The 14,887-nt window shown below is 45.9% G+C and overlaps 1 protein-coding gene across 2 annotated transcripts in view; it reads left to right on the top strand.

The window, feature by feature from the left end:
* Positions 1–14,887, top strand: part of ARMC9 (armadillo repeat containing 9) — a 109,138-nt gene that overhangs the window by 76,563 nt on the left and 17,688 nt on the right. For both annotated transcript variants that reach the window (XM_079781956.1, XM_079781957.1), the window contains exons 20-21: positions 5,685–5,789; positions 11,034–11,149. In XM_079781956.1, coding sequence (XP_079638082.1) covers positions 5,685–5,789; positions 11,034–11,149 — 221 coding nt within the window. The remainder of the gene's footprint in view (positions 1–5,684; positions 5,790–11,033; positions 11,150–14,887) is intronic.

Below are 14,887 nucleotides of genomic sequence, written 5' to 3' on the forward strand. Positions count from 1 at the left end.
CCTGAGAGACATCTCCGTGGCAGGGCAGCTTATCAAAGCCGACAGGGTCTTGTCTCGTGTCGTGTGTGCATTTGATCATGTGTGCTGTGCCCTCCTTCCAAGTCCAAGGTGACAAGGAAGAGAAAAGGCAGCACAGGAGCCTCTCTGTACCCCCTTCATCGGGTGATTGTGATGACAGACTCAGTGTGTGTTAGCATTGAGTTTTAACATCATCACAACAAGGGGCGGTTTAGACGGATGCAGGCCGAGGTCTGCTGGAGTCGCGGCCCCACATGTGCTGCCTGGCCGGAGCTGGAGCCGAGGCCAGCGGTGGTGGGAGTGGAGCTGGAGGTGGGAAGCAGGGAGAAGAGAGGTCGGACACCCTCTGTGGGTAAGAAGGTGGGAAGGAGGCTGTTCCCAGTGCAGATTTCGGTAACAGCCAGCCTGTGAGGTTTTTTTCCTGAAAAACCAAATTCATATTCCTACTTTTCCCCATCACTCCCCCTACGCCCCAGGAACTTAAGAAATACTGACCAATTCTTACTTTTCAAATCTGCTTCATATAGATTCTATGAAGATGTTGAGGTTCATCTAAACCTTATTTCTGAACATAGTGGTTTATTGAATAATAGTCTTTTCTTATGACATTCCTGCTGACATTGTGTCAGGGGTGTGTGTGCAGTTCTGGCTGGTGGTTTCTTGTCTAGCCCCACCCCCCTACTTCACTCAGGGCTGGGCACACTTAGTCCCTGAGTCTGTTCTTCCCCTGAGCCCTCCCCAGCCCCCATCAACTGAGCACACTCAGGACCCCGGTTTAGAAGCAACCACAAGTCCCCTGGCTGGTGTGACGATGGTTGCTTCCTCTCTCTGTCCCACAAAAGCTTCCTGCTGTCTTTCACTTCCCGTCCTATTGAGCCTCCAAGTCTGTGTATTACAAATTTAATGTGTGGCTCTTCACAGAGCATTTTGCCATCATCACCATATATCTTGCTGTTTCACTTAGACTTCAGAAAACGTTTAAGCCAGCAAATTGAGCAGCTAAAGCAATGGGTTAGAAGAATCAAAGAAGTAAAGACCTTGGGGTTTCTCTGGTTTCTGTCATGTGGTTATTTCCTGAACGGGACTGGTAGTTAGACCAGCCATCATTACCTGGATGTGTTTTGTGGATGGGGAAGTTGCTGTCCCAAACAACTTCCAGGCATCATGGTGTGTCCTTGAGGATTCAGGACCTGCTCCACCACAGCCCTGGGCACCCCCCGGACCCCCCACCCCCACCCCAGGAAAAAGCAAAAAGGGAAAGAAAGGGTCCATTTCACTAGGGGGAACATATTGACGACGCTGCCTGCCCAGTCACCTTGTCCACCCTTTCTCTCCCATGCGGAGTGTTTTTCTCTTATTTTTACAAAGAGTGAGATTTACAATGCAGTGTTCTAAGGTGTCTCAAATTTAAACTGTTGGTAGCAGTCTTATAATTATTTCAAGTGGAAAACACACTGGATACTTTTACTTGTCATATGTAAAACCACTTGAATACATTCTGCTCTCCTCATTATATCTGAAAGAACCTGAGTTTTCAAATGCATTTAGTGGTTAACCTTAGTTTTATTTCCAGGCCAATTGCTTAGAATCTGGTCAGTCTGGAGTATTATGTATCTAAAGGCTCCAGTTAAGCATCTTGTGTCATAAGATCACTGAGCTGCCACGGGGAAGCTTCGCATTAGAGCACCTAAATTCCTCTCACCTCAAGTGCCTTTCTTATGAGGCACTCTTAATTTCTTGAAGTAATCAGTTACCCCTAAGCTCTGCCTTCAGTAATCTGATGCACGCTGCTAGAGCACATAAAGGCCAGTAATTTTAGTAAAATTCCTTCCAACAATGGTATTTAAAACCCCACCCTAAGGAGGCGTTTATTCTTGAAGCATTTTCTTATCCCTCACCTCCTTCCTTCACTAAGTGGATTGCGAAATATGTTTCATTTGGCATTTCAAGAGCAGCTCGGAAAAGTTAGCGATGTGGCTGGTGCTGTTTTCACCTGAGCTCTGGCCCTGGGGCATCGCCACCCTCAGCTGCCTGCACTTGAGTGAGGGGAGTAGAATTCTTCCCAAGGAAACTAGGGAAGGAACTGGGGAAGGAACGGGAAGTAGTTGCCTCTCTCCCGGATGGAATGCTTGAGCAGTAATTGTCACTGAATGTGTCCTAGGTTTGCCCACTGCAGAAAGTTCTTATACATTCTCAGTGGTTCTAATCCTCTTGGTCAGCTCTCTGCTTACACTTCCCACCGCACCCCCTGGTTTCCTCACCTTCCCCAACCTCCCTCCCGCATAGTTTCCCAGAGGGGCTGGGAATTAGACTGAATAGTATTGAATTCAGCTCTTGTGTCTCTTTGTTCAGTTGCACTCTCCAGCTCCACTGGCTCAGCTCAGTTTACTGTGGCTCTGTAAGTCTCAGGAGCCCTGGCCATGCCTCCATTTCCTTTTCACCAATATCAGCGTTTCCTAGAAAGATGATGACAGTGACTTGTTTACATCTATACAGCACATGCCTTTTCAAGACCAGAAAATTTAAGTCATGATTTTAAAGGGGTCAGCAAGATGACCTCGATGGATGGATGGGGAAACTAGGCACTGACAAGAGCCATGGCTTCCCAGTTAGAGCTCGGTACAAAACTGTCTTAACCAAAACTACCAACTGAAAAATGATTTTCATGTCCGTTTTCTTCCATTTATGCATTTAATATTAACATGGTATTCTTGAAAGCACCAGTGGTATTGCCTGTGTTTTGCTAGTAGAGAGACGGTGGTGAGTGGATGGCTGTGGTGCCTGGTTTCTCTCGCCCTCTCTTACACAGTAAGCTGCAACTTTAGTCAACTTCTAGTGAAGGGTGGTGTATATTAGAGACCAAGTGCAGACCTTGTCCTGTGTTTCTGGAGGTTAGGAAAGGCCTATCAATTACCCAAAAAACTATATGCTACTTTTAATGAAAAAAACTTCAACTTGTTTTAACTAAAAAACAAAAATAAATATTTCGACAAATCCCTTACAAACTCGTTTTTTGAGCAAGTTAATACATCGAGCTTTCATTGCGGTCACTAGTTTGTATGAGTGTAGTTTGACCGGCAAGTGAATGTCTCACACATGTACTTGTTGTCCAGGGTAAAGAAATACTTCGCCAGTGTTGACCGAGGTTAGCTATTGACCATTTATTTTCCATTGAAATGGAATGTGGACGTTTGCTTTGTTTCTTAACGTTTCGGATTCCATCCTGGCAGGGAAGTGGCATATCACCAATACCTCTGTGAAATCGCACTTCACATGCCCATTTCCAGCCGGTGCCTCCAAGGCTTCATTCCCTGGAGAAGAGCTGAAATACGACTCCACTGCCCAGAGCGCCCTGCCACTCACTGACCACAGTGCCCACTGCTTTTGTTCACAAGGAGCAGTCATTTTCCTGAAATAATCAAGTATTGCACACACTCTTCGATCACTGAGGCGTTGGTATTTTAGTAAACTGAACTCTGAGCCGAGGCCACGGTGTACATCTCCCCTAGCTGTCCCAGTGCTGACCCCAGGCAGGGCCTCACAGATGGCATTACCTCCGAGGGTCCCCGCGTGAAATTGCAGGATGGTGGGTAGCTACACTTGGCTGAGCTGCCTACTCAGGTGAAGCCCCACCAGGAGAAGGCGCTGCCCTGGCTGTGGCGAATGAGTCAGGACTAGGGAGGGGTTAGATCGACCCTGAACCTGGTGTTCCAAGGTGGATCGGAGTGGATTCTCTGTGATAGATGGGACGGGAAGAGAGCGGGATGAGACTGTGGACTCCAGAATGCTGCTGCGGCCCTCTTCTTCACGCTCTCTGCCCCTTGAGCTTAACCTGAACCAGGCACTGGGCACCTTCGGGCCTCAGATGACCTGGTGAGTCTGCTTGGGCCTCCTCGGAAACAGGCATCTCTGCAGGCCCCAATGGCCAAGCCAAAAAGATCTGGGCAGAAAGGGGCTGCCCCAAGCCCCGGGCCAGGCTGTCACCATGGAGTGGACACTGTCTCAGGCTTGTTTTCCACGTCAAAACAAAATAGTAATGGAAGGATCCACGCAGTCGTTGTAAGAGTTAGGACGGAAGGCGCTATGGAAATGGAAAGTGGGTTCCTCGATGGCTCTATATGAGGGCACCACTTAAATGCTCTCCAGTGTGTGCTGGTGGGAGTCCACATGGCCCCACCCACTAGTGAGACAGGCTGCCTGACAGAGAAGGCTCTGGAGCCTGGCTCTGCTCTGCCTTTGGGGACCACTTAGAATAAGTCAAATCCCCTTTTCTTCAGACAGCCCATCAGCCCATCCTGGGTGACACTGTCTAGCGATGGCAGATGGTGCTTACTATCTGTGTCCTAAAATGAGCCTGGAGAGACAGGCCTACACACCCCCTGTCCCCTCCCTCTCCCCCCGCCCCCCCAAACAGCCCTACCCAGAGGCAGTCCTCCTGGGAATTTGAGCTTTCAGATTCCTTGGAAACTGACTCAGATAAATCAAATTCACAAAAGCCTGGAGCATCCAGAACGATTGGAAATTCGTTTGAAAATAAAACAGGGTACTCATGTTTGCAGAATAGAGCTTTCTCTTCCTGTTGGCAAGTTTAGAGGAACCAAATTACAGGGTGTTGAGTGGACAAGGAATTAGGGGAAGGATTGGTTAGATGATCTCAGGAACCATGGTCACCAGGGCGTGATGACCTGGGGCACCCCCTCTACGAGCCCCTCTCCACCCCCCACATTGGACTGCCAGCTTCCTCCCAGGCCCACCCATCCCCCTTTCCCGCTTCCACAGCAGGCCAGCTCCCTGACTTCATATGGACTCCGCCTTCCTTGGTCAGTGCCCCTGTCAGACAAAGGTCTGGTCTGTTTTGTACTGATCTTTATCACTTAACCTGCAAAGGACAGTGCACTCGCCCAAGTCCTGGCGGGGGGTGGGAAAGACCACAGGGCCCCGTTACTATGACTGCTGCTCAGCTGGCATTTGATTACATACAGATGTGTACCAGCTCATAAATGCTATTATTTTGTTTTTAACTCCTCTCTTTTTACAGTTGGAACTTTTATTTTGAGGTAATTGTAGATTCACATGCAATTGTTAGAAATACTACAGAACAATCCTATGTACCTTTTACCTAGTTCCATCCAATAGTAACAGCTTGCAAAACTATAGTGTAATGCCACAACCAGGATGTTAACATTGATACATTCAAGACCTTAGAGCAGGGGTCCTCAAACTTTTTAAACAGGGGGCCAGTTCACTGTCCCTCAGACTGTTGGAGGGCTGGACTATAGTTTTAAAAAAACTATGAACAAATTCCTATGCACACTGCACATATCTTATTTTGAAGTAAAAAAACAAAACGGCAAAAACACCCGCATGAGGCCCGCGGGCCGTAGTTTGAGGACGCCTGCCGTAGAGCGTCTTATTGAACCTCTTCTCAGCTGTGGTCGTGGAAGTGTTTAATAGGCACCCAGCTTCCTAAAGAGGTGGGCTGGCATTCTCCCGTTCATCTTCCTGGAGAGGTATGAGCAGAAGGCAGACTGCCCCTGAGTCCCTTTGAAATGCAGACCCATGCATTGCTGTGGTTGGGCTAAAGCCTTCTCATTTTGTGGCAAGTGCCCGCTGGGAACTTGTGGCAGGGGGTCCAGAGCATTCACCCCATGTCTCTTTTGAAACAGGAGGACCATGACACCATGGAAGCCGATCTGGACAAAGACGAACTGATCCAGCCCCAGCTCGGCGAACTCTCAGGCGAGAAGCTTCTGACCACGGAGTACTTGGGAGTGAGTACCATGTGACGGGGCTGGGGGCCCTGAAATAGAAAGGAGAGATGGACCATTGATGGCCTGAATGTTTGCCATAACATATGAGGGCTTGGTCTGTTCTGCTACGATACTGTGTTTATGAGAAGTTCCACGTTAGTCAGTGTGTTTCCAGTGGCCCTCAAGTGGCCTGAAGTGGCCCTAGCTACCTGTCACTAGTAGACCTGTTGGTGAACAGAAGAGGGATTAGAATACAACTAAAGGTCACACGCCAGGGACCTTCATAATATCTGAAGGTCTGCCCATGCTTAGTAGTAATTATCTACCTGTCCAGCTTCTTAATTTTCACATGTCTTGTTTGTTACAAGGGAAGTCTGAGTAGGAGAAAACAGCAGTATTAAGTGATTACAAATATCCTACTTCTGCAAATTTTACAAAAAAACATATGACCAAACAAAAACACATTACTCGGGCCCCCTCTGGGGCTTGGAAGCTTTAATTCCATTAGCCCTGTGGTAGTTCTGCCCTGTGTGTCAGCCCTTCATCCATGTGCTTGAGCTTCTTGGTCATGAGATGATGGATGCAGCTCTTGAATTAAATTCATGATAAAGTCGGGGAGAAGGCCAAACATGCAGGCCAGCCAGACCCACCCCCTCCATGTGCTTTTCCCAAAGCTCCATCTGGTGACAGCCACATACTATTTACTGGTCAGAACTGGGTCACATGGCCCCTAGCTGCAAGGGAGTCTGGGAAGGTATTTTTGAAGTATATACATTTATACTTTATAATATGTCATAATTTCTTTAAGTGATTCATCAGTACTCAAAAGCTAGTACAGGCAGTCCTCGGGTTACGTCGGACTCGGCGTAAGTCGTTTCGTGGTTACTTCGCCATCTCCCATTTATTTATTTAAAAAAAAGTTCCGTCATTTCGACGTATGTACATATGTGCTTTATGTTTTTTATTATTTATTTACCACAAGTAAAGGTCAGGAATTGTTATCTTTCTTTTAAATGTTTTTACTGTTTCACTTCATTACTGCTGTGTATGTGCTCCATGTGAGTGACGTAGGTGCTCATTTAGGTGGGTTCCAACTTACGGCGAAAATTGCGTTACGTCGCGCCATAGGAATGGATCTCCAACATAACCCGAGGACCTACTGTAAATGGAAAATATATCTTTCACCTAAATTGGCATGTGTTGACCATCGTTTGCTACTGAGTAAATTGCATTCAGCTAAATCATGAGCTGCATTTTTTAAATTGTGGTTAAATTTTTTTAGCAGCAGAACTTTTAGAGGCAGATTTTGTTCTTTCAAATACACTCTCCATCTGTGACAGAGAAAGCTGAGTTCCTCTGGATAGTCAGGTGGGTGCCAGGAACCCTTTCTCTTTTCTCTCCTGGCAACCCCTGAGCATTTCTGTGGAACTCTGTGTAGACAGCAGGTTGTTGAACCAGATACTGTTTATGATCTTGCCAGCTCAGAAAGGCTCCTTTGCAGCTGAGGGGCCCAGAAATCACATGGGCCACACCGCGGCTCCCCCTGCAAGCTCAGAGGGTGGTAGGATAACTAGGAAACAGTGGCTGCTCCGAGACACCAGGCAGGCCACATGCAGAGGTCCTGGGCCCTGCACACTGAACCCTCTTCACCAAGGACCTTTCCTTGGGAGCCTTGATAATAAACCAGACCTTTCTGTCCCATAAACCAGACTCGGTTTCCTCACTCATTGAAGGGGACAGATACCACCCACCATAAATTATTTCTTAGGTCTGTGAAATTTTAAGGACTTGGTTTGGCTGCCTGGGTTTTCCAAAGGCTGAAATACTCAAATATCAGTGATATATTTTCTCTCCTCCAGGAAGGAAGAGGGCGGGTCAATCTCCAAAGAACAGTGGAGTGGGGAGGAGGAGGCAGAGGGCTGGCAACAGACTTGAAAGAACCCACGTATTCACTGTCTCCCTTTCCCAGGAGCTTCAGACTTAGCCCCCTCAGCTCTGTGTGGAAAGACCCAAGTGTTCTGACTGGCAAAACAGAGGGGGGAAGAGAAGGCATGAAAGGTCCTGAAGTACCGCTGAGAACTGGACGTAAGGGGCCTGCTCTGTGGTGAGGCCTAGATCCTGGGTGGGGGCAGTGTGACAGGGAGGTCAGAGTGGACAGCAATATCAAGTGATTGCAGTTCAAACAGCTCTCTTGCGAATTTCACACGTGACATAAAGGGAAACAAAACTACGTTTTAATTCTTATTTGGAAAGCTTAATTATGTTCCATTTCCTCCAAGAGGGTAGAGGCCTCCCTCCCACCTTCTCTCTCCCATCTTTTTCCCTTCCCTTACCAGTGCAGGGCTAGGCAGCCTGCCTGCCGCCCACTGCCCTAGCCGGTGGCTGTCCCCACAACACAGGTGAGGCCTATTGATGCTTTCCATCGGAAAGTAACCCTTTTTCTTCTCCTTCACTCAAATAGTTGTAGATAAACCCAAATAACTTGTCAGTAGGAATCAAGAAATCACAGATATTATTCCAATTTTTAAAAAATTTAAACTTTTTTCTTTGAAATAATCGTAAATTCACAGGAAGTTGAAAAAGTCTTGCAGAGAGGTCCCATGCCCCCTCACCCAGTTTCCCCAGTACCTTATGTAACTGCAGCTCTTATCAAACCAGGAAATTGGTGTTGGAGCAGTCCACAGACTTTATTCAGATTTCTCCAGTTTTTCAGTGATTTCTTTTTTGGACAACTAAATTATTAACATAATATAACCATATTACAGAAAACTTGGAAAAATTACTCTTGGTTCTACTATCCCACATAGCCACTGCAATCATTTAGTATCTTTGACTAAATCCTTCCAGTCTTTTTTCATACTTTTAGCATAATCAAAAGCATCATTTATATGCAGTATTATAACTTGACTTTTATTTAATGTTTTAAATAAACATTTCCTTTATAACCTAGTATTTATCAGTGTAAATGGCTATATAATATTTCAAATGAACATGCATGTTTTACTTAATTATTCCCCTATTACTGGACAGTTAGATTGTTCCAGTTTCACTCTATAATAATTTTGTAACAACAACTTTATTTATTTAACATTTTTCATATTTGGGATTCTTTCACTATGATTGACACCCAAGGATATGAACAGTTTTATGACTCTTGATATAAAATGCCAAACTGCTTTCCAAAAGAATTATCTCAAATTTCTAGTCACTAACATTTTGGTTTTTGTTAATCCTCACCCGAGGATATTTTTCCATTGATTTTTTAGAGAGAGTGGGAGAGGGAAAGACAGGGAGACACATCGATATGAGAGAAACACATCGATTGGTTGCCTCCTGACTGACCAGGACCCAGGCTGGGAGGAGCCTGCAACCAAGGTACATGCCCTTGACCAGAATCGAACCCGGGACCCTTTGGATCAAATGAGCCCCCTGGCCAGGGCTAAAGTTGTAGTTTCTAATTAGTTGTGTTGAAAAACTCAAAAAGAGTCAGGAGGCTTCAGCTAGAAATAAATAATAAAGATTTATTTAAGGGTCTTAGGGTATGCAAACCAGAAACACAACTAGGCAATACCCAGCATTCCGAAGAAGAAAGAAAAGCTGAGGGCTCTTATGGTAAAAAGCACATTCTTGAAAAGAATCAGTTCTGCATTCTTAGCCTCTGAATTGGTCTGAGATGACCATGGTCTGGAAACTGGATGTCAGGTGGTCTGGGTACTCACACATTCTTCCTCAATCCTTCAGAAGGTTGTCTGGGTCTGTTGTATATCCAGGCATTGACAAAGGACTAGAAAGTTCCAAAGTTCAAGTTCCCAGACTAGTTAAAGCAAGAATAGAATCATTTCCTCAGGCCTCAACTTACTTGATTTTAGTAATTTAGCAGCTTGACTATGGTGACTTCATTTTATTTCTTCACTTCCTCATTTGTAAGATTGATCATTTTTCTATTTTATAGTGATATTTTCTGTTTCGTGCCTTGGCTATTTGAATTCTTTGCCCACTTATCTATAAGAGTTCCTTATCTGATAAAAATTTTAACCTTTAATCCCTTAAATTTGCTGCAAATATTTCTTCTTAATCTGTTGCTTATCTTTAATATGCTCTATATTTGGAAATGTTCCATTTGTTGTTGCTGTGGTTGCCTCCCGCACTCACCCCAACTGGAGTCAGAATCGAACCCACAACCCTTGGTGGGGGACAGCACTCTAACCACTTAGAATACCGGCCAGGGTGGAAGGAAACGTTAATTTTTCATGAAACTAAATCTGTCTTTTTTCCCTTCTCACTTTCAAAAGTTGGTCCTCTCCAGAGATGTGATATTACTATATTCAACTGTTTGTGTCTCCTTTAAAAAAAAAAATTATTGATTTCAGATTTCAGAGAGGAAGGGAGAGGGAGAGAGAGTTAGAAACACCAGTGATGAGAGAGAACCATTGATTAGCTGCTTCCTGTACGCCCCTTACTGGGAATCAGGCCCGAAACCCGGGCCTGTGCCCTTGACTGGAATTGAAACCGGAACCTTTCAGTCGGAAGGCCGACACTCTATCCCCTGAGCCAAACCAGCTAGGGCTCATCTCCTTTTTTTTTATGGTTTGATTTTTGTTTTTAATTTATATTACTAAATAGTGTAATACGCAAACCCAAGGAGAAAATTTGAATAATCTGTGGCATGATCCATCCTCTTTTATTATTTATTTATTTATTTATTTTTAATAAATATATTTTATTGATTTTTTTACTAAGAGGAAGGGAAAGGGATAGTCAGAAACATCAAGGAGAGAGAAACATTGATCAGCTGCCTCCTGCACGACCCCTCCTGGGGATGTGCCCACAACCAAGGAAATGCCCTTGACCGGAACCGAACCCGCGACCTTTCAGTCCGCAGGCCTACGCTCTATCCACTGAGCCAAACCGGTTAGGCCAGTGGTCAGCAAACTCATTAGTCAACAGAGCTAAATATCAACAGTACAACAATTGAAATTTCTTTTGAGAGCCAAACTTTTTAAACTTAAACTTCTTCTAACGCCACTTCTTCAAAATAGACTCACCCAGGCCGTGGTATTTTGTGGAAGAGCCACACTCAAGGGGCCAAAGAGCCACATGTGGCTCGCGAGCCGCAGTTTGCCAGCCACGGGGTTAGGCGATGCATCCTCTTATTTGCAAAGCCTCGTACTCCTATAGATTGATGTATTAAATATAGTAAGTTCTACTTCTAGGTCAGCTTTCAAGATGCTTTCTCCAGCCCCTTTTTCTCTTTCCTTCCACCAGATCATGACCAACACGGGGAAGACGAGGCGGAAAGGGCTGGCTGGGGTGCAGTGGGGCGGCGACGAGCCCCTGCGCAGGCCAGTCACCCCCAGCGGCCACAGGAACGGGTACCCAGTGTAAGTCTGGGCTAAAAGGATTTATTTTCTTAAACTGCAATGTAAGACGTATGTATATAACATTTCAAAATAAAATGTTTCTATTGAAAAGCATTTATCCTGCCCCAGCCAGCATGGTTCAGTGGGTTGAGCATCGACCTATAAACCAGGAGGTCATGATTTGATTCCTGGTCAGGACAGATGCCCCGGTTGCAGTCCGAACAAACCAGCTAGGGCTCAAGGTTTTTCTTTTTAATTAGTAATATACAAATGAATATCACACCTTTTTCTCTTAAACCTACCACCAGTATTTTTCAGCCTACAGAAAAGTTGAAAGAATATTACAATGAAGAGCTTCTAGCTGTTAACATGTTGCCACCTTTTCGCCGTCAGTTCTCTCGCTCTTGCTCCTTCTGTGTGCATGCCGTACATGTACACCTTTTTTTGCTGAACTGTTTGGAAAAAGGTTGCAGACTTTCAGCACGCATTTTCTAAGAATAAGAACATCCTATACTTAACCACATTATCACATCTATGAAAAGTAACATTAATTTAATAATATTATATAGTATATCAAGATTCTCTAATTGTCCACAAAATGTCATTTCTAACTGAGGGGTTTAGTGGAGGTTTTTTGATTCAGAATATAGCCAAGTGTCAACTACTAGAAAATCCAGTTTATAAACATATCTTTCTGAATGGAAGAAGTAAAAGGAACTAAGAAAATTCATCTTGTTTGATGTAGGAAAGAGGATGTTGATTCATCATTTTAAAAATTTATTTTTAAATTACCTTTTAAAATTATTAACACCCTGGCTTCACAGAGATGCAAGAATGACATAAGGATATTTTAATCAGGGAGAAGGATAAAGGGAGTCTAATAAATATAAGATCTAACCAATGGGCACAGTTAATTCTTGAGTCAGATGTTCTACTTTGTAGAGAAAGAAGATACATTTCCATGCCTGGGGGCAGGTGTGGCTGTCCTGATTGGTGGGTAAGGAATGAGAAACCTCATTTTCCTGAAACAGTGAGCCTTCCCACTATAGCAAAGCAGTTGTCCATCACCACCCTCCATGCATGTCACTCGGTGCAGACGGTGTGCTGATTGCTGGGGGTGCACCAGTAAATGAGATGGGATTCCTGCTCTCAGCAGCGCCTAGAGGGGAGAGAGCTGGTGTGGTGTGGTTGGAGGGGGTGAGGGGTGCAGGGGCGGCAGAAAGGACATTCAGGAGCTTTAAGTCAGCCTCTTTAAAAAGTGACATACTGTCCATGCACACCAGCGCCCCCGAGAACCCAGTGCTGCCGGGAGTGTAGACAGACCGAGAATCTCAGTGACCTTGGGGCACTCTGATACTATGCTTTGTATGCATTCAAAATACTAGTACTTTTGGAGTCAGTAATCCCACTTCTAGGATTTTATACTGAGAAGTCAGAATTTTACAGAAATATATACAAAGGTACTTATTGCCACATTTATAGTAATAAAAGCATAATATGCTAATTAGACCCAATGACCTTCCAGATGAGGCAGCCAACACGGCTGGGAGGGAGGGATCCAGGCAGCTGCCGCGGCTGCCAAGGCCTACTCTTGCACGAATTTCGTGCATTGGGCCTCTGGTTATTTATAAAATGAAAAATAATCTAAATGGCCAAAGTAAGAGGCTGATTACATAAATTATATATTCACACAAAACAGTATTGAAAAATGATGTTTTAGAAGAATATTTAATGCATGGGAAGAGCCTCATAGTATATTAGGAAATGATAAAGCAAATTAAAAATAGTGTGGATCTAGCCTACTGGCCACTCACAGTAATCCCAAGTTTTTATGTGTGGTTTTTTGGGGGTACGTATTTGCTTTTGTTGTTGTTAATCCTCACCTGAGGATATTTTTCCATTGATCTTTTAGAAAGAGTGAAAGAGAGAGAGAAACATCAATGTGAGAGAAAGACATTGATTGGTTGCCTTCTGTAAGCACCCTGACCAGGGCCTGAGCCGGGAGGAGCCTGCAACCGAGGTACCTGCCCTTGACTGGAATGGAACCTGGGCCCCTTCAGTCTGTAGGCTGATGCTTTATCCACCGAGCCAAACTGGCTAGGGCTGTATCTGCCTTTTTTAAAAGATGTCAAAAATGTCTAGGTATTGGGAGGGCAGAACATTATAGATTCTATATATTTTCCTAATTTTTCATGATAAACACTGGTTTTATAATCATGAAAAGAAAGGTTGAAAATAAAAGCGAATACAATGGTCCCTGTGCAATTCGGGACCCTTCCTCAGCCCAGCGTCAGAGGCGTGCCTCCCCCTGGGCCTGTTTTCTTCTGATCCAAGCCTCCCTCCTCCATGGATTCTAGAATTCCTTCTCCTCCCATCACTGTCCGAACTTTGCGCCATCATTTAATGCCTCTTTTGCTCCCTCTTCAAACTCACCTCCTACTGCTGCTGCTATCTCCCTGCCTCCCTCACCTCTCTGGTGACTTCCCTGGCCCACCCTCCTCTCCCTTCACAGCCCCACGTGGTCTGGCTGTGACTTCAGCAAGTTATTGCTGCCTCAGCCTTGGTGGCCTTCCTGTTCTGACCCCCCCACCCCCCACAGAACACTGCTGACAGCCCTCCCCCTCCATGTCCGCTGCCACTGCCACAGTGAGGGCGGTCCCTCACTCTCCCCCTCTCCCTCCTAAATGCCATGTACTGCAGGCCCCACTCGTCTGGTTTCCATGCTGCTGACACCCACATCTCTAATTTCAGCCCAGACTTGTCCCCGCAGCATCCCTGGTTGAGGTTTCCTGGGTGAGCACACAGTCCTCTGAGCCCCCTGCTTCAGGGAATGGTGTCACCCCCCCAGACACTGAGCTAGAGCCATCCATGGACGCAGAGCCCTCTCCTTCCCACGTGCTCCTGCTCTGGCCCTTCTCTGCCCTCCTGAGCACTCTCCTCCGCCCAGGAGAGCCTCCTAAGCGACCTCCCTGCTGGGTCCCCCCTCCACGACCATGGACATGGAATGCCATTCCTGTGGTTCCTGTTTCCTTTAGAGATCAAATCTAGTCAAACCCTGGCCGGCAGGTTCCTCTCAATTGACGCCCACCCCCTCTCCCCCAGCCCTGGAAGCTCCCAGGACACCCTGTACCTGCAGCTGCCAGTCTTTATGGTGCTTAAATGTTTCTGTAACAACCCAGCGTGAGTTATTTCTTTGCCTCTTCACCTTGCTCTTGGTGTTACATCTGGTAAATTCTCCCTATTGGCCCCAGGTCAGAGTTCAGGACTGGCACACATACACACATACACACGTACACACACACACACACACACACACACACACACACACACACACACAGCGTTTCCTGCCCCCTTAGGACAGTTAAGTGTCTGCTTGTCTTTGCTACTGGAACTGACATTCAAGAACAACCATTTCATGGGGCCCACTCCTAAGACAGGTGGGCATGTGCTTGCTCTGATGTGCCCTCACTCCCACCCATGCCCTCACTGGAGCAGGTGGCTGGTGTCTCCTTGCTGAGGGGAGTGAGTGCTGTGCATACAGGCTGGCCTGGGAGCACCCTGCCCGCTCCCATCTGTCACTGAGATACCCAACACACGTCTGCTGGATGAATGAGTCTCTGCCAGCCGCCTTCACCCACCAGGCCGACAGGAGGCCGTGCCTACACCATCTAGGCAGATTCCTGTGTTTGCCTAACTCCGGTTGTCGTGGTTGACATGACATGTCATGTCTTTCCTGATTGGACCCATCCTTTCACTAAT

Source organism: Cnephaeus nilssonii, assembly GCF_951640355.1.
Source record: "Cnephaeus nilssonii genome assembly, chromosome: 10".
Lineage (NCBI taxonomy): Eukaryota > Metazoa > Chordata > Mammalia > Chiroptera > Vespertilionidae > Cnephaeus > Cnephaeus nilssonii.